Genomic DNA, 22113 nt, shown 5'->3' with positions numbered 1-22113 from the left:
ATAAACAGAACAGAAATTGATATAGTCATAAGTAAAAGATTTAAAAGAAAAAAAGGAATGTCATAATCACAGTCTTCATGTTTAATAGGGAGTAGGAAGAAGTAGAGAACTTATCTAGTCCTATCCCCTGTTCTCAATGCATTTTATTTAATTTAAATTATTATAATTTATCATCCATATAAAATCTAATAATATATAATTACATTACACTCTGTGTTATGCATAACACAAATTTTAAGATTTGGCAATTTTCTTACTTATATTTGAGTTCTATAGGTTTTTTTTGTACTTTACTTTTGAACACGTGTGGGTAAATAACTCGTAAATAAATGGCAAAATAGAATTCTAGCCCTTAATTGTTCAAAATGGAATTACTGTCAGGCGGCACAGTTGCACAAATGCAAATGTTTCTCTCCCATCGATAGTTTTGTACATTGAACTGTGTGAATAAAGGCTTTTTAGAAAAAAAAATACTGTGTGCACATTCGGACATAGCCGCAGTCTTGGATATAGCCACAGATAATGGCTAGATAGATATAGAACTACTCTCGATGATGGCTCCAAAGAGAATTCAGTGAAACACTGGCCTCTGCAGTCAACTTTGAGCTTCTTTTTGTCATGATCCGCGTCGGGTATGACAGCCCGTTGCTATTGCTTTTGTACGCGTGCGGTTTTTGTTATTGTTTGTTGTTATTTTCTTCCCGCCTTCCGCCATGTGCTTTTCTGTTATTGTTTGGTCAGATGTTTTTGTTATTGTTTTGGTCACGTTCCTGTTCCCCTTAGCACTCGTCCTCACCAGCCACACACCTGCTCCCCGTCAACCATCACACACCTGGTCCCCATCTGCTCATCTGATTACTTGGACTATTTAAGCCTTCCAGACCCACAACGCAGTGTCGGGTCATTGCCGCAAGTACGGACTACCACGACCACGTTTCGCTCACGTTCACGTTCACGTTCACGTTCACGTTCACGTTCATGTTCATGCTCTTGCTTTTGTTCCCCACCTCGTTCTCGTTTGCCTTCCTCAGCCTTTTGTCTCGGTTTTGTTCCTCGCCCCCCTCGTCTGTTCGTCACGTTGGTTCTGTAGTTATTTTGCTCCCGTCCCGGTTGTCTTCCTTTGTTGAACCCCTTTAATAAACCCCCTGAACGACATCCATTCCCTGCCTCCTCGCCTTTTGGGTCCACCTTCCTCCTCGCCAAAAGGCGACCCTGACACTTTTGGCCTCGTTTCAAGATTTGGGGTCACATAAGCATGGCGGGCCCTCTGCAAATGTGACCCCCTACCTAGGCTGTTTTAGGCAAGCCTCGTCTCTGCCCACTCTTAAATCTCGTTTGAAGACACATTTTTACTCCTTAGCGTTCAACTCTGTTTTGTGTTGTAATTTCCCTCTAATTTATAATACACCATATGCGCTACATAACTAAAGTTGTATTGTATTGTATTGCTCAAACTGGTCCACTTAAGTTCACAGCATTTGAATGATGTCAATTTCTTTGTAGTACCCTCAAATATGGATGTTCTCCTGTCAGTTTACAAGTAGGCGTCACTTATTCCAATTTAAAATGAATAGATAAAAAAGAAACTGATAATTAATTTCAGTTTCCCGATCAGAAAATATATAAACTTAGATTGTTAGTAAAAAAAAAAAAGCGCTATCTTGTCCGGCTAATCCCTTTTCAAGGAACCTTACAATAATCTCTACACTGATTAGTAGATTGTTTTTAAGCGTACATAAATTGCAAATCAAGGGGTGTACCGAATAAAATCTACCATATTCTGCCATATTTTTGAAGGTCAGCCCTGCTTCGTGGTTCCGCCACGACAAATGTAGGACAACATCATGTCGACCATGGTCTTGACAATAGCCCTCGAAGGGTGCAGGTTGTGAGGTTCGTGGTGCGCCAAGCACATCTGCCAGGCATCCACCAGAATAACATTTAGACCCTTGAACATGGTGCGGAGCACAACGTCCTGTTGCAATGTCAACCAGTCACTGTTGTATAGACTGATGTCCCGCTGCAGAGACTGAGGGTTAGCTGTACGGACCACCACCACCGTCCCCGGTGCCCGGTCCAGGAGTCGCACCACAGCCTTGCGGATATGCCGAAGGCGTCGTATGTACACCTCCACTGGGAAGGTGCCAAAGTGAGCCCAGATGCCGAGTGTCACCACCGTGTTGGAACCGCCGGTCAGGCCATCCAGCTCGTTGGCGATGTAGCGCAACTCGCTGATCATGACAGGCTGAATGCGGATGGGGGTGCCGTGGAAGCGATACTCGAGCAGAATGTTGTGGGTGCTGTCCACCGCCATAAAAGGCCCTGATTTTTTGGGATTCTCCTGGTTGAGTTTCTTCAAGTCTGCTGGCAGAATACATTGAAGAAAAAAACAGGTCAAGAGCAACTGATGGTTGAGTATCTTGCGCAAGAACACTCGGACCAATGTTCCTTCTAATATTCCATGCGTTTGAGCATTCATACGCAAACACAGAGCATTCTTTGGATCACTGACGTATAATATGAACGGACTAGCCATGCCGTTTACTTGCCGTAGCGAGAAGTGAAGCTACCAAGGGCCATCTTACGTTGCCACTCGCTTGGCCCGCCTAATTTGAATACATTCATCTCTCTGTGGTGTATTCACATTATTTTCTGTCTCTATGATGAAAATCCCCAAATTTATAAAATGTGGAAAAAAATGTAAACAGGCATTTTACTGCTGATTGGCTGCACGAGGAACCAATCAGATGGTGCTGTGGGAGGGCAAATCTGCCTGCGGCAGGCAGGGGCCACGAGCAGAGCATAGCAGAGAGAGAGAGAGAAATTCACTCCAGCGAGCCAAAACAAACCAGCTTTTACTTTATTTGTCTTGATTTTAATAAAAAAAAAATATATATATTTTTTTTTAAAAAGCCGATGCGAGACTCTTTCACAATCTTGTGTCACCGATATATGCACACACAGCTCCAACCCTTCTGTCGCACTCCGACTAAAATTACTGCTTGAGACATGTATGTTTAATCTAATATTTACCCTTTCCCAGATAATTCCAGGAGATATATGAAATATATTTCTATCCCAAACACAAACCAGTACCAGTGTGGAGATGCTGACAAACTGACAGAAAATTTGGGGTTGGTATCCATTTTAGAATTTTAGAACAAATGCATTACTCAGCTAATATTGGAGAATCGATCATTTTCAGAACAGGACTATCTCCTTGAAGCATGGTGAATAATAATAATTCAAACAGATACTGCATATTCCGTTTTTTTGTCTTATCTTTGGGTCTGCTGGGTTATGGGTTAAATGTGAACTAGTAACTCGTAGTCAACAGTATTGAAGACCCCTGAGATTGACCAATTTAAAATGTCTGGAATGTCACGGGAGGGGAGGGGAAACAAGATGAGACAGAAGCACTGACCTGGAAGCACACTGAGGAGGTACTCGTACCACTGGCGCATGGTGGAGTCGCCGTACATGTAGACCAACTTGTTGGTCAAACACTGAGTGATAGCAGTTGCCTTGTCAAAGTGGCGCATAGGAATGCCACCCAATGGCCTCCACAAGTTCTGGTAGTAGTATCCAGACGTGGATAACGTCACGGGATCCGGTTTTTGACTGGTGGTTTCTACTCACAAATGACAAACAAATTGCCACCCCCCCCCAATAAAGTGAGCGTCATTAGTCGGAAGGTACCTTTCCGGCGAGGCAGCACGTTGATGTTGTCCGTTGGGGAAGCGTGGATGGGAACTTTGACATTCTTGCCGCTGACATAAAGAATGTGGATTTGAAAGGTTGCAATCAGAATAGCAAGAATGAAATAATACAAATACTGAAATTTGAGGCAGGCGTTGGGGATTTGGGGGTTTTGGAGTTCAATCTTGGATTCATTTGAAATGACTTTTCAGAAAGTAGTCCAGATTTTAACCACCATTTTTAAGGCCTAAACTTTCTCATGGATCCTTCTATGACATTGAGAAGTATCCCCAAACCAGGTTTTGCGGTCCACATATTCCTCTTTTTCAAAAGGATGTCAAGTATGAAACCAAGTTATAATCAGCCAATTTAGGGGCAACTGTCCAGTACCTCAATGTGATTTGAGGGACATTGTCACATTCTGTTTGAAATAACTTGTGGCGCATGTCACTCAATCATTGTGTACACAAACCTCTGAAAGAGCAACGCTTCCTTTTTGGTGATGATGTCTTTGGTGTAGCCTCCCATGGCGTGGTTGTATCTGGTGTCGCAGCTGAGCATTTTGGGCTTGTAGCAGTACCACGGCTCGCCGTCATGAAGGTCCGTGTAGTTGCACAGAGGTCCCTGGTCTTGCGGCAGGAACATGTTGCACACCATCTTGTCAGAATGATTTCCGCGGCGAAAAATGCTTGAGAAGTACACCCGATCGGGCCGCTTCTGCCTCAGCCGCCGTAACACTGCAATTGCCTCACTGGAGTGCACCATAATGACCCCAACTTGAGCCGAGCCCTCCCACAGAAGCGGGAATCGAGCGGAATAAAGTCCATTGTTGTGATCCAGCACCTGCCCGGCCACACCCGCCCTGTATTTTGACGAGTGCAACCGAGCCAATAGTAAATCGCCGCCGTAACGCTTGGGTTGGCCCTTGAAGTCGTGCAGGTGGATCTGCACTTCCAGCTCGTCACCCACGTACCAGTGCTGGTCGTTTTTGGCAGGGACGATTGTAAACAGGCTGTGGGCCGGGTCACTTGTCTGGGACAGGTCGGGTGAGGTGGAGCCAGAGGGCGGCTGGGGCCAGGCAATGAGGTCCAACAGCTTCCGTTCCTCCAGCTCTTCTTCAGGTGACAGTGGCTGGCCCAGATGGGGACAGAAGGTGCACTTTCGGTGAAACGTCGGAAGGCTTGCAGACAAATTTGATGACTGGTTCTGGACTTTGTACAATGCTGACAATGTGTGGTACTTCCAATTCTGCACAGATGAGATGTTTTGCATGATTTCAACTATGCCTCAGTGATTCACAATCACAACCGCTGTGCCGTGGTAAATTTTGGGTGCAGCAAGAGATCATCAAATTTGCAGCTTCACTGAACAGGCCAGAAAATTATTTATTTCTCACAAATTATGTATTTTTGTTCCCCCATCAATGCCAGTAGAGTATAGCGAGGAGCAGGAAATGTAATGCTCTTCCACTACAAGGAAGAAGGTATAATAAAACCTGATGCCATTCATACAACCGAATAATGGCTACTTGTTCAACTAAACCGACCAACATTTGTGGCTAAATTGACACTATGATAAAATTGCCTTGCCTGATTACTTTCATTTTCTCTAAAGAATGTTACCCACCTTGCAAAACACACTACGGTATGGAAACTATGTGCGTGTAACTTCTGTAGCAAAAAGAAAAGACGGAACAAATTTCTCTCACCTCCCAAATGGTGATGTTGCTCAACAGGAAGATGACGCCAAACAGGGTGAGAATAATGAGGATATATTTCCAAACATTTAGGGACATGGTGATCATGATTTTCGTCGTGTTGATTATCTGCCGTCGCCACAGTTACGATGATGTCATCCTATCGTTCTTACTTGGCTCTCCAATCAGGAAGCTACCTCACTAGGTGGCATGACCTCCTGGGAACGCCACAAAGGGTGTGTTCGGAAATTCAATCCCTTTAACCCTTTAAACTCTTCTATGAGATTGTGAGTGTTTTAATACATTTCAACAATGCTCAAATTTTCAGAACAGTTTAGTGTAGTCCCCGATAAGTTAGACATTTAACATGCACAACTGACAGAATAAGGATATAGTTTTTACTCGGGTAACATTTTCCGGTACATTTGTTAGAAAGGTTCCTAGGTTGAATGTCGTCATCGTTTGTGTGCTTGTTGTGTGATTGGAGTCGCGTCTGTGCCGAGCTCTCGTGAGAAGCGCCCGCATACGGGTTACCGACAACTGCTTGTGGCGCAGCAGTTGTTAGCCGACCGCCACTAGCATGTGACGTGTTCGATGCCTCAGTGTCCGTGTGCGTTCCTGACCGCAAGTGAATACACTAGTGTATTTATTTGTTTACAGCGCTTATTCATCGCGCCGCTGTGCATCGTCATGTCTACTCCTGTCTAGTCTGTTTGTCGTTGTGCGTCGCCGCCATGCTTCTTGCCGTGCTCCCTTTGACCTTCGCCGCGTCACTGAATTGCGTGCCTTAAGCGCCGTGCGTGAATGTCTAAATGTTCCACTCGGTGTGCTAGTTATATAAAAGGAGGTTGTACTCCACTAAAGCGCACTCCTTTGTATGGTTTTGTATAGTTTATACACTTAAATGCGTTAGGTCTGCTGTGACCTAGGTAGTGCGCACTCCATACTGCCGCCGCCATTGTGCGCCGTCCACGGCCGTAGTTGGCAACTGTTTGACGCAGTCGATGTGTCTCATTTGGACTTATGTGATTTGCGCATGCAAGTACACTTTATAGCTGCCGTTTGTTGAGTTGAGCTATCTACTTATGTGCTGTTTCTTTTGTTACAGAACCACACACACACACACGCACAAACGCTCACTGCTTCCCGCTCTCCCTCACACTCTCGCTAGCTCACATGCATTCCTGCATGCACGAGTCCATCACCACCTCATTTTCATCTGTGCCCATGTTTGTCCGCCTGTTGCCTGTGCTATTGCATGTTGATTGAAGATACGCCATTAAACCCACCAACCCACATCTTGGACTCATCCTTGTGTTCTGACCGACACCCAGGGGTGAAAAGAGCATACCCCCTTCGAACCAAATCACCTCTACAGTCCACCCCCTAGGCTCTCCAACAACATTAAAGTCCATTTATTACAGTAATATTGATTTTTACTGTGCTTTTTAATTGGTGGGTGCCAAAATTCAAGATGACATAATTGAATATCCTTCTTTGAGTTTTATTTTCACAATTCAGTACTGCAATATTTTTCTTCATTAAATTACAACTTTCTTGTGCAATAAATAAAGAGCATTTTTATTGTCAAGAAATTCCTCCCATTAGTAAATGACTGCCCTTAGATTTTCTCACAAATTGCTTCATGTGTAAACAAAAAAATAATAAAATAATATTACTTCTTTATTTACAACTTAGAGTGTTTTTATTTCTTTATGTTTTTATTCCTTTCGGTGAGCCCCTATACTGGTTTGCACTTTCAACTTGGTTTCATTTATAAAAATCATAACGTGTTCCTGATCCCGTCACGGCAAACGTGGGACAGCATCATGTCTACCATGTTTTTGACAATGGCCCTTGGAGGGTGAATGTTGTGAGGTTGGTGGTGCGCCATGCACATCTGCCAGGCGTCCACCAGCATAACGTTGAGACCCTTGAACATGGCGCGCAGTATGACATTCAGTTGCAGTGAAAACCAGTCACTGAAGATCAGACTGAGCTCTTGATCCAGAGCCCGAGGGTTAGCCATGCGCACCACGACCACCGTGGCCGGCGCCCGCTCCAGAAGTCGCACCACCGCTTTGCGGATATGCCGCAGGCGGTGGATGTATACCTCCACGGGGAAGGCGCTGAAGTGAGCCCAGATGCTTAGAGCCACAACCGTGTTGGGACCGCCGGTCAGGCCGTCCAGCTCATTGGCGATGTAAGACAACTTGTGTGCCATAACGGGGGTGAAGGAGACGATGGGTGGGCCATGGAAGCGGAACTTGAGCAGAATGTTGTGGGAGCTGTCCACCGCCATGAAGGGCCCTACCTTTATTGTACTCTCCTGTCTGAATTCCTTCATCCCTTTAGGGCAGAATACAATCAAGCTATGCAATGGGAAAGAACTGGTCAGGAGCAACTGTAGGTTGATTATCTTTCACAAGACACTCCGACGTGGTGACAAGTAATGACTAAAGTGTAACAACTGTGTCATTCATCCAGAGTCACTTTATATACATTCAGTACATACTAGACTTTACAACAATCTGATTGACTGGATCAAGATTGATATTTAGCATTTTAGGCAAAAAGTATTTTGAAGATTTTTCTTTATAGATTAAATTATTATTTTCAAGTACATTTTCTCTATGATGAGGATCTACTGTACGTGTAGCCTGGAAGGGCCTTGGTGGGAAAAAAGCAAGTCAAGCTAACGCATACGGCTGAAATTGTGATGTAAAACGATCTATGACCTACTTTGTTGTCAGAAGAATCGGAAATAGGAATCTCTGATTCCGAACGACTGTCGGAGCTCTTCTTCTGGTTTCTATTAGATGACATGTTGTACGTATTATGTCGCCTACAGTCAAAAAAATGGGGCCAAGCCTCCTCCAAATCAATGTGCACGTCTACTCATTCCCACTTCAGACTCTGTAAATATCTCAACTTGTGCTTTTTTGTCACGTGCCCTCACCATGATCAGCAAAGAAGCAGCGTGCCGCGTCCTCCCTTCATACATATACCTCTGCTCACTTCCACAGGTCCTCATTCTTATATAAATCAGCCATGGAGAGGTTAATTCTTTTGATATGTTGAAGTGGCTATAGGTAGGGATGTCCACATGAATTCTGGTGCCAAATGATCACCATTTTTAGACGTTATAAGCAATGAAAAAACAACGATTTCCAATGGAGAGTTTGTCATCTGTCCCCTTTACTGACTCACTAAAACATGGAGAGAGCAGACGGGGCGCGGCCATATTCCTCATTAAAAGTTGGCATTTTTTCAAGTCGTTTCAAATTTCCTAATTTTCTCCAAAATGAATACATAAAAAAGGAAAAGTATAACTAATTTCAGTTTCATGATCGAGGAAATATATTAAGTGTGCTTGTTAGTGGAAAATGGGCTGGATAGTTCCTTTAAATGAATGAGCAGAATCACAAGTATTTGTACTCTTTTAAGAACAAAATGTGATTTTTTTTTTCCCACCACTGTTCACCACCCTAGCCAGGCTGCCACACAGTGATGAGACACACTCACCGGGAAGCACACTGAGGAGGTACTCAAACCACTGGCGCATGGTGGAGTCGCCGTACATGTAGACCAACTTGTTGGTCAAACATTGAGTGATGGACGCCCCATCAAACTGGCGCATGGTGACGCCACTCAATGGCCTCCAAACGTCCTGGTAGTAGTATCCGGATGTTGCCAGCTTCACGGGGACCAGCTTTTGAGTGCCATTTTCTGCATTGATGGCAGACACAACGATGTGACGAAATCACCATCCCCAAAAAGTGAGAATCAGTATTCTGAAGGTCACCTGTCCTGGAAGGCAGCACGATGATGGTGTCTGATGTGGAAGCATGGATGGGAAATTTAATGTTCACGCCACTGATGTCAAAAAGTAGATTCCAAAGGTTACAACAGGAATAGTAACATTTAAATACTGTAGGTATACTTGTAGAGGACCGGCATCTTCCTCCCACCATCAGAGCCAACAACTTACCAGTTTGGGACTGAAGAGTTTCAGTTTAAGCAACTTTTGATAAGTTTGTTATGACATCAACCCAATTTAACTACTTTCTGGAGAGTAAATATTCTCCTAGTTACTCAATGTATCCTTCTTTGCCATTGCGAAGTACCCAAATCAGGGTTTGAGCTTGAGAGATTGTTTGATTTCAATTTTTTCAGGACAGGGTCATACAGGGATGAAACTATGTGCTATTCAGACAATTTTAGACGTGAACTTCCCATTTACCCAAATGGGATTTGGGGATCGACAGCTTGTGTTATTCGAAATACCTTTGGAAAAGTTTATGTCAAACAATCAGTGAGTGTGCAAACCTCTGAAAGAGCAAAGCTTCCTTGGTGGTGATCATGTTTTTGAGTGAGCCTCCCAGGACGTGGATGCTTCTGGTGTCGCAGCTGAGCATTTTGGGTTTGTAGCAATACCAAGGGTCACCAGTGTGGAGGTCCGTGTAGTTGCACAGAGGTCTCTGGTCTTGCGGCAGACACATGTGGCACACAGTCTTCTCAGAATGATTGCCGTGGCGAAAAATGCTGGAGAAGTACAGTCGATCGTGGCGTTTCTTCCTCAGCCGCCGTAACACTGCAATTGCCTCACTGGAGTGCACCATAATGACCCCAACTTGAGCCGAGCCCTCCCACAGAAGCGGGAATCGAGCGGAATAAAGTCCATTGTTGTGATCCAGCACCTGCCCGGCCACACCCGCCCTGTATTTTGACGAGTGCAACCGAGCCAATAGTAAATCGCCGCCGTAACGCTTGGGTTGGCCCTTGAAGTCGTGCAGGTGGATCTGCACTTCCAGCTCGTCACCCACGTACCAGTGCTGGTCGTTTTTGGCAGGGACGATTGTAAACAGGCTGTGGGCCGGGTCACTTGTCTGGGACAGGTCGGGTGAGGTGGAGCCAGAGGGCGGCTGGGGCCAGGCAATGAGGTCCAACAGCTTCCGTTCCTCCAGCTCTTCTTCAGGTGACAGTGGCTGGCCCAGATGGGGACAGAAGGTGCACTTTCGGTGAAACGTCGGAAGGCTTGCAGACAAATTTGATGACTGGTTCTGGACTTTGTACAATGCTGACAATGTGTGGTACTTCCAATTCTGCACAGATGAGATGTTTTGCATGATTTCAACTATGCCTCAGTGATTCACAATCACAACCGCTGTGCCGTGGTAAATTGTGGGTGCAGCAAAAGATCATCAAATTTGCAGCTTCACTGAACAGGCCAGAAAATTATTTATTTCTCACAAATTATGTATTTTTGTTCCCCCATCAATGCCAGTAGAGTATAGCGAGGAGCAGGAAATGTAATGCTCTTCCACTACAAGGAAGAAGGTATAATAAAACCTGATGCCATTCATACAACCGAATAATGGCTACTTGTTCAACTAAACCGACCAACATTTGTGGCTAAATTGACACTATGATAAAATTGCCTTGCCTGATTACTTTCATTTTCTCGAAAGAATGTTACCCACCTTGCAAAACACACTACGGTATGGAAACTATGTGCGTGTAACTTCTGTAGCAAAAAGAAAAGACGGAACAAATTTCTCTCACCTCCCAAATGGTGATGTTGCTCAACAGGAAGATGACGCCAAACAGGGTGAGAATAATGAGGATATATTTCCAAACATTTAGGGACATGGTGATCATGATTTTCGTCGTGTTGATTATCTGCCGTCGCCACAGTTATGATGATGTCATCCTATCGTTCTTACTTGGCTCTCTAATCAGGAAGCAACCTCACTAGGTGGCATGACCTCCTGGGAACACCACAAAGGGTGTGTTCGGAAATTCAATCTGACGCCCTTTAACTCTTCTATGAGATTGTGAGTGTTTTGTTACATTCCAACAACACTCAAATTTTCAGAACAGTCTAGTGTAGTGGAGCATATTGAGAGTACATTTTTCAACGCACCCAAAATCTGGGAAAATAAATCTCATCCTGTACACAAAACAAATGTTATTTTTGGTATAATTTAAAATAGAAAGATTTATTGGTGTTTATCTTCTGTTTGAGTTTGAAATGTCCTATTTTGATGGCCGTCCTTGAACATATCTTTAGCAGTGAGGTATCATCATGCAACCTGGAACCCCCAGTTGCGCCTGATGCTGTGTCATCAGTTGGTGGATGTGAATCGGTGTGAAGCACTTTGAGTGCCTTAATCGGTGGAAAAATTGCTATACATGTGAAAGACCATTTACCAGGTGTTATGAGATGTTGGCTGCTCCAAATTCTCCTTTTTGCCTCAGAAATTTTCGATCCTATCTTTAGTTTTGATTCTATAAGCCTTTTTTGCATTTTTGGAAAATCAATACTTTTGTTTTGTTTGAGTTAATCCTGCCTCGTCTCCCTGCATTTGGGTCCATCTTTTTGCCCCAACCACATTTGTCCCTGGACTCCCTGACAATTCCAAATTGTTGTATTGGACATGTCAAATCTTAGTGCAATAACCCCTCTTCTCAGTTTCAACATATTATTCTTTTCTCTCATAGACAGCCTTCTGGTCTTGTTTGCTTAACAGCAACAGCAGATGTCACAGATCAAACACAAAGAAAAACAAGTACTCAGGTTTCCACAAGCAATGCAAAAGGCAACAACTGGGTTCCTTTTGACAAAACAGGTTTAGTGAAAACTGAGAGTCGGGGTGGGTTGGGATTACAAAAGCATACGTACTCCTGAAAACTGCGTCATCAGTATTCAGGATTTATAAGAAATATGAGCTACGCCAGCGAAATTTACGGTGAACAAATAAGCGACCAGCCTTGCTTGTGTCCGACGCTTGGCGCCCTCCAGTGGTCTTTTCTGGTCCTGCAGAGGTGCTATCAAAGTAACACGTGTCTGGGGATAGCGGCTTCATTCAAATCAGCTGTTCTGGAACTAGAAACTCAGTTTCCCGTCTCAGAGTAGATCAACTCAGAGTTCGTATTATAGAAGGTATCTATTGCTAGGGTTGCCTTTATTTGAAACACCAAAACTTAAGGATCTCTTACTGCCATCAAGACGTATTCGAAGCACAACGCACTTGGTGCACACGGCGCATGTGTTCAAATGTTTGTTTGAAAAAGTTTTTTCAATATGTTTAAGTGCGTATGCAGCATATTAGAGGAGCAAATCAACTTTAAAAATGTTTTATATACGGTGTATACATATTTACAGGTTACATGATATACATGAGGTTCATTGTTATTTGCAAACAAAGAGCTGAGACAGCTTAAATACACACAAAAATAGCAAAACACAGAATGCAGATCTCCGCAAAGGCTGAAGTATTAACAAAAAAGGGGGGAGGGGGTCATGGCTTTGAGGTGAGCAGCAGTTTGTGCAATTAGCATCATCTGACATGAATGAGGCAGCATATGGCAAATCATGATTCCACGCACAAACTCAACGGCATGGCTAGTTACATTGAAATTTTGTCGCGGTGCAACAAACTGAATAAGGCTGAGTTTTTTTTCTACTCGAGGATGGGGCGGATGCTTCCATCGTGAACAATATGGCAAAAAATAAGGACATGTCGCACAGTTATACTGTTGGTCAAATGTTAGCCAGCAGTCTGTTTTTAGATTGTGACTACATTTCACTGTCCGCATTTCAATCGGGTATGCCATGCATTTTAACATGTTGGTCCTGAAGGACATTGCTGGCATATTTATTCCTGCAATATTATTCTTTTCTCTTGTTTTAAATTGGTGGACGGCAAACTCAAAATATTGAAATATTTTTTTCCACATTAAATTACAATTTTACTGTGCAATGTAAATCATTTGAGAATAACGTCATACTTGTAAATTGGCAAAAATTTCCATTATGTTCTCCTATTTTATGACATTAAAAAACATTTAAATAAAAACAAAAAAAAATTGCTAATCCTCGAATTCATCCATCCATCTTCTGAACCGCTTCTCCTCACTAGGGTCGCAGAGGGTGCTGGAGCCTATCCCAGCTATCTTCAGGCAGTAGGCGGGGGACACCCTGAACTGGTTGCCAGCCAATTGCAGGGCACACAGAGACGAACAACCATTCACACTCATACCTAGGGGCAATTTAGAGTGTTCAATCGGCCTGCCATGTATGTTTTTGGAATGTGGGAGGAAACCGGAGTACCTGGAGGAAACCCACGCAAGCATGGGGAGAACATGCACACAGGATGGCCGGAGCCGGGATCGAACCCACGACCGATGCAGTCTCTCACTGTGAGGCCATCGTGCTAACCAGTCGGGCCACTGCCACTGCCCAGTCCTCGAATTATAACCCTTTTTTTGAGAGGCCCTACACTTTCACACTGGTTAGAAAATCACACAATGTTCCTGGTACCATCACGACAAATGTAGGACAACATCATGTCTACCATGTCCTTGACAATGGCCCTAGGAGGGTGCAGATTGTGAGGTTCATGGTGTGCCACGCACATCTGCCAAGCATCTACCAGCAAAATGTCGAGACCCTTGAACATGGCGCGCAGTATGACGTCCAGTTGCAGAGAAAACCAGTCGCTGTTGTACAGGCTGACATCCTGTTCCAGGGCCTGAGGGTTGGCCGTGCGCACCACCACCACCGTCCCCGGTGCCCGGTCCAGAAGTCGCACCACCGCCTTGCGAATATGTCGGAGACGGCGAATGTACACCTCCACTGGGAAGGTGCTGAAATGAGACCAGATGCTGAGCGCCACCACTGTGTTGGGACCGCCAGTCACGCCGTCCAGCTCATTGGCGATGTAGCGCAACTCGCTGGTCAAAACGGTGGAGAAGCGGATGGGTGGGCCGTGGCAGCGGTACCTGAGCAGAATATTGTGGATGCTGTCCACTGCCATTAAGGGACCCACATTTTTTGGACTCTGCAGGTTGAATTCCTTCATATCTGCAGGGGAGAACACAGCAGAGCTTTTATATTTTTGGACTATAAGCCGCTACTTTTTTCCTAGATTTTGAACCATGCCGCTAATGCAACGGTGCGGCTTGTCTGTGGATTTTTCTTTCACCTGTAGGGGGCGGTCTATAGTTCAGAAAATACGCTAAATAAATCTTGATTTTTATTTTCTTCTCTCGGGTCTGTTCTGTTTTAATTAGCAAAGTTGTAGCCGTGTTAAAAGGCACTGTTTTAAGTATCTGTTTATGTACCTTTATGTGCATTCACAGAACAAAATCGTTCTGTACATTCAGTAAACTTATTTTTTTTCAACATGAAAAACTGCAGCCTAAAGCCTGGTGCGGCTTGTATATTGTGTTTTTTTTTTGTTGTTGTTGTTTGTTTTTACCCCCCAAAAAAATTGTTGCTGCAACTTTTATACAGGTGTGCCTTATAGTCCGGCAAATACTTACAATAATGTTTGTAAAATTACGTTCCAAGAATGTTAAGGATAGACACATTTGAAGTTAAAATGAAACACAAAATACATAATTGTCAAATGTAAACCTAGTATCTGTAAAAACTCTCGTGAAGAGTTCGAATGTGTTTTTTCATCTCTGTCCACCACCTGAGTGAAGCTGCCACAGCACAATGAGAGAGAAGCACTCACCTGGAAGCACACTGAGAAGGTACTCAAACCACTGGCGCATGGTGGAGTCGCCGTACATGTAGACCACCTTCTTGGCCAAACACTGAGTGATGACAGACGCCTTCTCAAACCGGCGCATGGTGACGCCACTCAATGACCTCCACGAGTCCTGGTAGTAGTACCCAGACGTTGCCAGCTTCACGGGATCCGTTTTTTGACTGTCATTTTCTGCATTAATGGCAGATGCAATGACATGAATAAATCGCCATCTCCTCCAAAAGTGAGTTATTGGTCTACAAGTCCGCAATACCTTTCCTGGAAGGCAGCACGTTGATGGTGTCCATTGTGGAAGCATGGATGGGAACTTTGACGTTCACCTCACTAATGTCAAAAAAAGTTGATTACAAATGTTACAAAAGGAACAGCAACAATGAGACACTATTTGGAAAAAAGAGTTCTGCTCGGACAATTTTAAGGCTGCTGGGACCAGAAAGTACCCCAAACGGGGACTTGATCTATTTTTTTCAATCGATGGGTGTCCGGCTTCAGGTTCTCACACGTTGGTGATGGAAGCGCGTTTCATCACGTTAACACTCGTGCGTCCAGCCCAGTGAAACTTTTATGGACCATCTCCGCAGAGCTGAAATTCTTAAAAATTGTGATACTTAGTATGACTATTCTTTGTATTTGCAACGTTTTTTTTCCCTTTTCAAGTCACATTATGGGCCCCATAACTCATGAAGCTATTTGAAATTATTCTGCTGGTTAATTGGAGTACATTCATGCTATATAGGTCTTATAAAAAAAACAAAAAAAACCCAATGTATTATTTTTTTCATTTATTTATTTTTTTTTCAAAAAAATGATTGATTTGGTTTGGTCCGTAAAATGTCAGAAAATTCAATTTTCTCAAGCTAGCAGCTTGCAAATATTACATGTCCAAACCCAGAAAACAGGTGAGCCGTGATCAGTCGTTATTTCAGCCCTTCGGCATTTGCTGTCATTTTCAGTTGTCAGTGATTGCCAAAATGGCCGCCCCCTCAGATGGATAAAAACGTGTTGATTTGGGTGATTAATTCATTTTCCACAAGTGTAATATTAAAAAGAAAATTTGGGGGTTAACTTCCCCTTTAAAATACACAACAACTCAAAAGTGTCATGATCCGTGTCGGTCATGGCAGGGTTTTTGTTGTTGTTTTCGCGTCTTCCATGTCTTTGTTGTTGTTTTGGTTTGGTCTCTCAGCTGAGTAGGGGCGTTTCCCCTCAGCACTCCGTCCCCACCAGCCACGCACCTGTTCCCCGTCAGATTCGCACACCTGAGTTCCATCTGCTCCCATAATTACTGGACTATTTAACCACCCCATCCCGACAGCTCAGCGTCGGAACATTACTCCATTCGGACTGTCACGACTGCTCCCTGATCCCGCTCCCGCTCCCGCTCACGCTCCCGCTCACGCTCCCGCTCCCGCTCACGCTCCCGCTCACGCTCCCGCTCCCGCTCACGCTCACGCTCACGCTCGAGTTCATGCCCTGATCCCTAGTATTTGTCCCTGTCCTTGTTCCTCTGCCTTCTTGTTCTGTTAGGTCACGTTTAGTTCGTCTTTGCCATTTTGCACCCTGCCACTAGTGATGGGTAGATGAGGCATCCTGTATCGCTTCGACACAGTGACACAATGTATTGACACTGTGTTGACACTGTGTTGCTGAATACTGACACCTGGTGGACTTGCAGGAAACATTTGACAGGGTCATCTGACACTGATCTGTCAAACTAATTTTATCCAATTCCATTGATTAGCGACGTGATGTGTTTTTATATATCCTATTTCGTATTACTTTCCATCGCACTAATTATTCTCTTATTCATCCAATTTATATATTTAACTGAATTATTGTTGTATTGCACTGGAGAGGGGAGCTCTCTAATCTCGTTGCACACTTGAGTACAATGACAAAGGGATTTCTGATTCTGATTAGGCATTTGCTTTCACATTATTTTTACATACATGCAATTTCATAAAAAAAATCTTTGATATTCGAGACGCAGTTGATAAATTAAGAGAACATCTGTCTGAATGCCCAAGTAAAAGTGTTGTGAATGACAATGGACTCATTGTAATTAAAGATTTTTATTCCAAAAAATTAGTTTCTCCAGCGTTTTGTTATTCAGTCTATTTCTTTTTTTGAGGCAATTTCCCCCGCCTTTGAGAAAATCCTCTCACAAGGCACTGAAGAGGCCGGTGTGCACAACGCCTGTGTGGCCAATATAAATAGATGAGGGAACGTTGCCTCCATGGACTTCCAGTATAAGAGCGGGTCTTCCGTACGTGCAACGTGTCCTGCGGACATATAGCGCTGCACCTCTGAGTGCGCATCAACAGTGACGTCTTCCATCTTGCGGATATTTAATGCAAAGTAACGCGCCAATAACTCGATGCTTGTTTTGAGCGTCCATCCTGTTGACAGATGCGCTTCCTTATGAACACAGTTTGGCGCGCGACCGCTGTGTCGACACGATTCTGGTAGTGGTCACGTGACTTTCTCAAAGCAGTACGCGCACCGACACGGGGTTTGCCCTGGAAGCTCGGCGCGCGCATCGACGCCTCTGTGTCGTTGGACCCATCACTACCTGCCACGTTTGTTTGCCCTAGTTCCTTGTTTGCCTTTTGGTTTTGTTTTGTTAAATAAATCCCCTTTAAGTCACCCTTAGCCCTGCTTCCTCGCTTTTTGGGTCCCCCTCCTCCTCGCCGACCGGCGACCCTGACAAAAAGAATGAATCAAAGATCAAAATAGGTGTCAATTAATTTGATGATCAATTAGTTGTCAGTTGATTAATTGTGATGCTTCGAAATTTAGTTTAAACACTCTTTAAAATATATTTGGTTTTTTTACCATCTCTCAAAGTCCTTGAACCTGAATGAAAAATTTCGATTTTGGGGGTTGATTTGGGATATTTTGGGGTCCTATGATTTCTCCCATTCAAATGACTTTTCATAAGGTTGTACTTCTATCAAACCAGGTTTGTCAACCGTTTTTAGAGAGCGAACATTATAAGAGTATCATTTTCAGCAGAATGCCATTTCGGGATAAAAACAACATTCTTAAAGTGATTTGGATCTTAATGGCTCGTTTCCTTTGAAATAACTTTTGAACAGCTTTTGTCAATCAAACATTGAGTGTAAGGTACAAACCTCTGGAAGAGCAAAGCTTCCTTGTTGGTGATAATGTCTTTGAGGTAGCTTCCCTTGGCATGGTTGATTCTGGCGTCGCAGCTGAGCATTTTGGGTTTGTAACAATACCACGGCTCACCGGAGTAAGGGTCCGTGTAGTTGCACAGCTCCCCCTGGTCCTGTGGCAGGCACATGTTGCACATGGTGGTCTCAGAAAGAAGGCCGTGGCGAAAGAGGCTGACGAAGAACACCCGATCAGGCCGGTTCTCCCTCAGCCTGCGCAGAACAGAAATGGCCTCGCTCGAGTGTACCATCATGACCTCAACTTTAGCTGAGCCCTCCCACAGCAGTGGGAATCGAACCGAATAAAGTCCGTTCTTGTGGTCCAGCACCTGCCCGGCAACACCTGCCCTGTATTCTGGGGAGTGCAACCGGGCCAACAGCAAATCGCCGCCATAGCGCTTGGGTCGGACCTTGAAGTCATGCAGGTGGACCTGCACTTCCAGCTGGTCGCCCACGTACCAGTGCTGGTCGTTTTTGGCAGGGACGATTGTAAACAGGCTGTGGGCCGGGTCACTCGTCTGACAGAGGGGGGGTAGTGCGGAGCCCGAGGGTGGCTGGGGCCAGGCAATGAGGTCCAAAAGGTCCCGTTCCTCCAGCTCTTCTTTCGGTGATGGTGGCTGGCCCAGATGTGAACAGAAGCTGTGATTGTGGTGAAACGTTGGGAGGCTTCTACAGGTGATTGACTGGATCCGGCTCTGGAAGTTGCACAACGCTGACATTGTGTGATACTTCCAGATCTGAGAAGATGACACACAGGATTTGCATTTGTGGTGACATTTTTTTTTTTGTGAACCAGAGCGCCGTCAGAGATCCTTAGGTGCGCCGTGGGAAATTGGGCACTTTCCATATTTTGTTGAATATTATTTTGAATTTCAATTGCTTTTGAACCAGTCCTTATTTTGTGTGATTATTGTATTCAATGAGTCCCGCAGAACATTCACTTTTTAGTCCAATTTCTGCAGAGAGTTTTAGCATGTCAATTTTGAAGGTCAACACCCGAATCTCTTGGACCACATTGCTGAACTTTTGCCTCGTATTTGGCCCGTCTTGTGACATCTTGAGCGCAATCTCACATTTAGCTGAAAGGTGTTTAATTGTTTGTTGAAAATTGGTCGGTTGCATGATTCCAATAGGGGTCCTAAAGATGACTTATCTTACCAAAGCTCACTAAGTGACACTAAGTGACAAAGTCACTAAGCTCACTAGAATGTTGGCAAAAATGTATTATCCCCAACACTAGTTTCAATGATTGAAACCAAATTTTCTATGACAGTTTTAATCATGATTGGTGTTGTTTAGGCACGGTTATATTGTTCCACGGCCCCCTCTGTCACTTTCAGGTGGCAGTATAGCATGCAAAAAAATAATTAATTTCTCTCACCTCCCCATTGGAAATATTGTGCAGCAGGAAGATGAGGCCAACCAGGGTTACAATGATGAGGCCATATTTCAAAACGTTTCCAGACTTCATGACCGCCTAGAGAGTGTGAATCCACTGTTGATGCAGTAAAGATGATGTCATCACACCACCTTGAACACATGGGAGAGAAAGTGCCTGCTTCAACAAAACAAAAATGACTTGTTTTATATTAAATATCAATTATCAAAATTTACATTTATTTATCAAAATATGTTTATTTCAGGGTGGCACAGTGTGTGACTGGTTAGCACGCCCGCCTCACAGCACAGAGGCGCAGGGTTTGATTCCGGCCTTCCTGTGTGGAGTTTTGCATGTTCTCCCCGTGCCTGCCTGGGTTTTCTCCGGGTACTCTGGTTTCCTCTCACATTCTAAAGACACGCATGGTACCTTAATGGAACACTCTGAATTGACCCAAGGTGTGAATGGGAGTGCGAGTGGTTGTTCGTCTTTGTGTGCCCTGCGATTGGCTGGCAACCAAGTCAGGGTGTAAGACAACCGGGATAGGCTGTGTGTTGATCTGACAGTGACGCACGCACAAGTGGCTCCCGTGCTTAACACGTAAAACGGAATAGGACAAAACACGGCAACATCACAAATAAATCATTTGAAAATCAGCATAAATAATTTCCGACATCGCCACAGAGACACATGCTCCAACAATAAAACAACATCTTAATTTTTAGTACTATTCCAGCTTTGCGTTTTTTTCCCATCCCACGTGAATTTTGGTCACTACCGTTTGCCTCGCCACTTATGTTGAGGTGTGGCTTTTGCAATAGCGCAGCGCTGCAGTTCAATGTTGTTATGTTGTGACTTTTGTAATTGTTTTGACCTTTCTCTGCCACTGTACAAAACAACAACAACAACAACAACGTCGTTGCGGAACACCCAAATCCTCGGACCAGTGTTCTGAAATTCCTTCCTACCGGTCGAGACGTCCTACCAATGCCTAGTGCGCACGCGCACAACACCGATAGTGATTTTGTCCTACCTGTCGTTTGTTCCGTTAAAAGTGGGGAGTACTTTATATTATTTTTTTTCATTGAGTCTTATTTAACTTTTTTCATTGTCTAAAAATAATTTTGACTTGTTTCTGTTGAGCAAATTACTCACGCAGTGTATGTATGCCACACTCGTTTGATATTGCCAGTAAAAGTTGTTCGTGAACATTTCTATGCATAAACATATTCGACATGGGTGAATTCAACTGACAGAACGTCCTATTTGTTTATAGCTACTCATAATCATACTCTCCTAATAGATTTTTTTTAGTTCGACCCAATTTGCATGTAAACAAAACAATCTGAAAGCGCTCTTTAGTATTTTGGCTGTCAAATTAGCCTCTGGTGGGACGATTCGTACGGATAGGACATTTTGGCTCCTTATTTAAAACTAATTGTCATTTAAAAATATCTTCCCAATGTGGAAATAGCTTTATCGTTCTCATTGGCCAAAACAAATCTGCATTAAATAGTCAATATTGACTCAACCTACTGACAGCCCCGAAATACACACAGGCACACGCTCGCGCGCGCGCGCGCGCGCACACTCACACGCGCACACTCACACACGCACACACTCAAAAAATAAATAAGTAAGCACTGATACAAAATGTGAACAGACGTACCCAAGCTTGAGGTCTGTCCGCGATACAAAAAGCGGATCCTCTAAGGTCGGAGCCCACAGCTCGCTTCGGAACAAAATACGTGCCTCTTGGTTTTCAAATCTTACAAATGCATTTCCGAACCCAAATACCAATAAATATTTATCGCAAAGCACGACCGGTGTGTTGAGAAGATTTGGTAAATATCGTTGCGACGCATCCTTGGCCCGGTTAAAAAACACAAAAAAAAACACTCGTTTCTTGTCGTCGACTGGGATTGGCTGCTTCTCTTCACTACTTCCGCATTAGTTTTTGTTTTTTTTAAATGAAAAACTTTATTGATTCCAAATATGTCAGGTCGTCATACACACGGCTTATCCTGTGCCTGGTCGCTGGAGCCTATCCCAGCTGACTACGGGCGAAAGGCGCACCTCACCCTGAACTGGTCGCCAGCCAGTCATGGGGCAGAGACCGTCACCGAGTGGGAACCGAATACACAGGAATAATCCATTATGTCTGCCTCGGAATGAAAGCCTGCTGCTGTTGCTGCTGTTGATAATGGCCAAAAGTGTCATATGGTGTGCCGGATGGCTTAATATGGCAAACCACATCGTCCCAAAATGACAAGTCTGTGAAATTTGGCTGACGGAGTCTAAGTGCATTGATAGTTTTAAATAGAGTTCGCGGATTATGCCTGAATACGTCTGGACAAATATTCCCCTTGGACTCTTTCACCGTGCTTGGTAACTGTGCCAGCAGTCTTTTAGGATTTGATTCAATACCTGCAGCCTGTCTCTTTTCTACCTGCGTTCAGCTTTGTGACATTCTTCTTTAGCTGTAGGAGAGCTCTCGTTAAACCTGTGTTTCTCAAATAGTGGGGCACGCTGTGCCATGCTGAGGGGGGCACTTGTGAACCTGCCTTTTTCCCCGCCGTATTACGGGTGGACGATCGTCAA

General features: G+C 44.2%; 3 protein-coding genes across 6 annotated transcripts; all 3 read right to left on the bottom strand.

Annotated features, from left to right (window-relative positions):
* Positions 1-60: 60 nt before the first annotated feature.
* On the bottom strand, positions 61-5612 carry LOC148323375 (NXPE family member 3-like). Of its 3 annotated transcripts, none has more exons than XM_088314732.1 (5): positions 5408-5612; positions 4172-4830; positions 3700-3770; positions 3425-3631; positions 61-2364 (listed from the first exon to the last, which is right to left on the bottom strand). In XM_088314732.1, the coding sequence occupies exons 1-5, from the start codon at positions 5501-5503 to the stop codon at positions 1799-1801; spliced, it is 1599 nt and encodes a 532-aa protein (XP_088170858.1). In that variant the 5' UTR covers positions 5504-5612; the 3' UTR covers positions 61-1798. The 3 variants fall into 3 exon arrangements, with proteins under 3 accessions (XP_088170858.1, XP_088170856.1, XP_088170857.1); XM_088314730.1 differs by having other exon boundaries at positions 4172-4947; positions 5408-5605; XM_088314731.1 differs by having other exon boundaries at positions 61-2361; positions 4172-4947; positions 5408-5601.
* Positions 5613-6883: 1271 nt separating this feature from the next.
* LOC148323374 (NXPE family member 3-like) lies at positions 6884-11122 on the bottom strand. Of its 2 annotated transcripts, none has more exons than XM_088315833.1 (5): positions 10961-11122; positions 9725-10500; positions 9201-9271; positions 8921-9124; positions 6884-7744 (listed from the first exon to the last, which is right to left on the bottom strand). In XM_088315833.1, exons 1-5 carry the CDS (start codon positions 11054-11056, stop codon positions 7179-7181), a joined length of 1713 nt encoding a protein of 570 aa, XP_088171959.1. In that variant the 5' UTR covers positions 11057-11122; the 3' UTR covers positions 6884-7178. The 2 variants fall into 2 exon arrangements, with proteins under 2 accessions (XP_088171959.1, XP_088171960.1); XM_088315834.1 differs by having other exon boundaries at positions 9725-10383.
* Positions 11123-12551: 1429 nt separating this feature from the next.
* Positions 12552-21424, bottom strand: nxpe3 (neurexophilin and PC-esterase domain family, member 3). Its single transcript, XM_088314246.1, has 6 exons — positions 21182-21424; positions 19516-19664; positions 18093-18871; positions 15212-15282; positions 14923-15129; positions 12552-14264 (listed from the first exon to the last, which is right to left on the bottom strand). Exons 2-6 carry the CDS (start codon positions 19603-19605, stop codon positions 13702-13704), a joined length of 1710 nt encoding a protein of 569 aa, XP_088170372.1. The 5' UTR covers positions 19606-19664; positions 21182-21424; the 3' UTR covers positions 12552-13701.
* Positions 21425-22113: the final 689 nt, after the last annotated feature.

This window comes from Idiotropiscis lumnitzeri, chromosome 14, assembly GCF_059441095.1.
Source record: "Idiotropiscis lumnitzeri isolate Australia: NSW breed Sydney's pygmy pipehorse chromosome 14, RoL_Ilum_1.0, whole genome shotgun sequence".
Lineage (NCBI taxonomy): Eukaryota > Metazoa > Chordata > Actinopteri > Syngnathiformes > Syngnathidae > Idiotropiscis > Idiotropiscis lumnitzeri.
The sequence above is the reverse complement of the archived record's forward strand: the minus strand, read 5'-3'. Positions and strand labels throughout refer to the sequence as shown.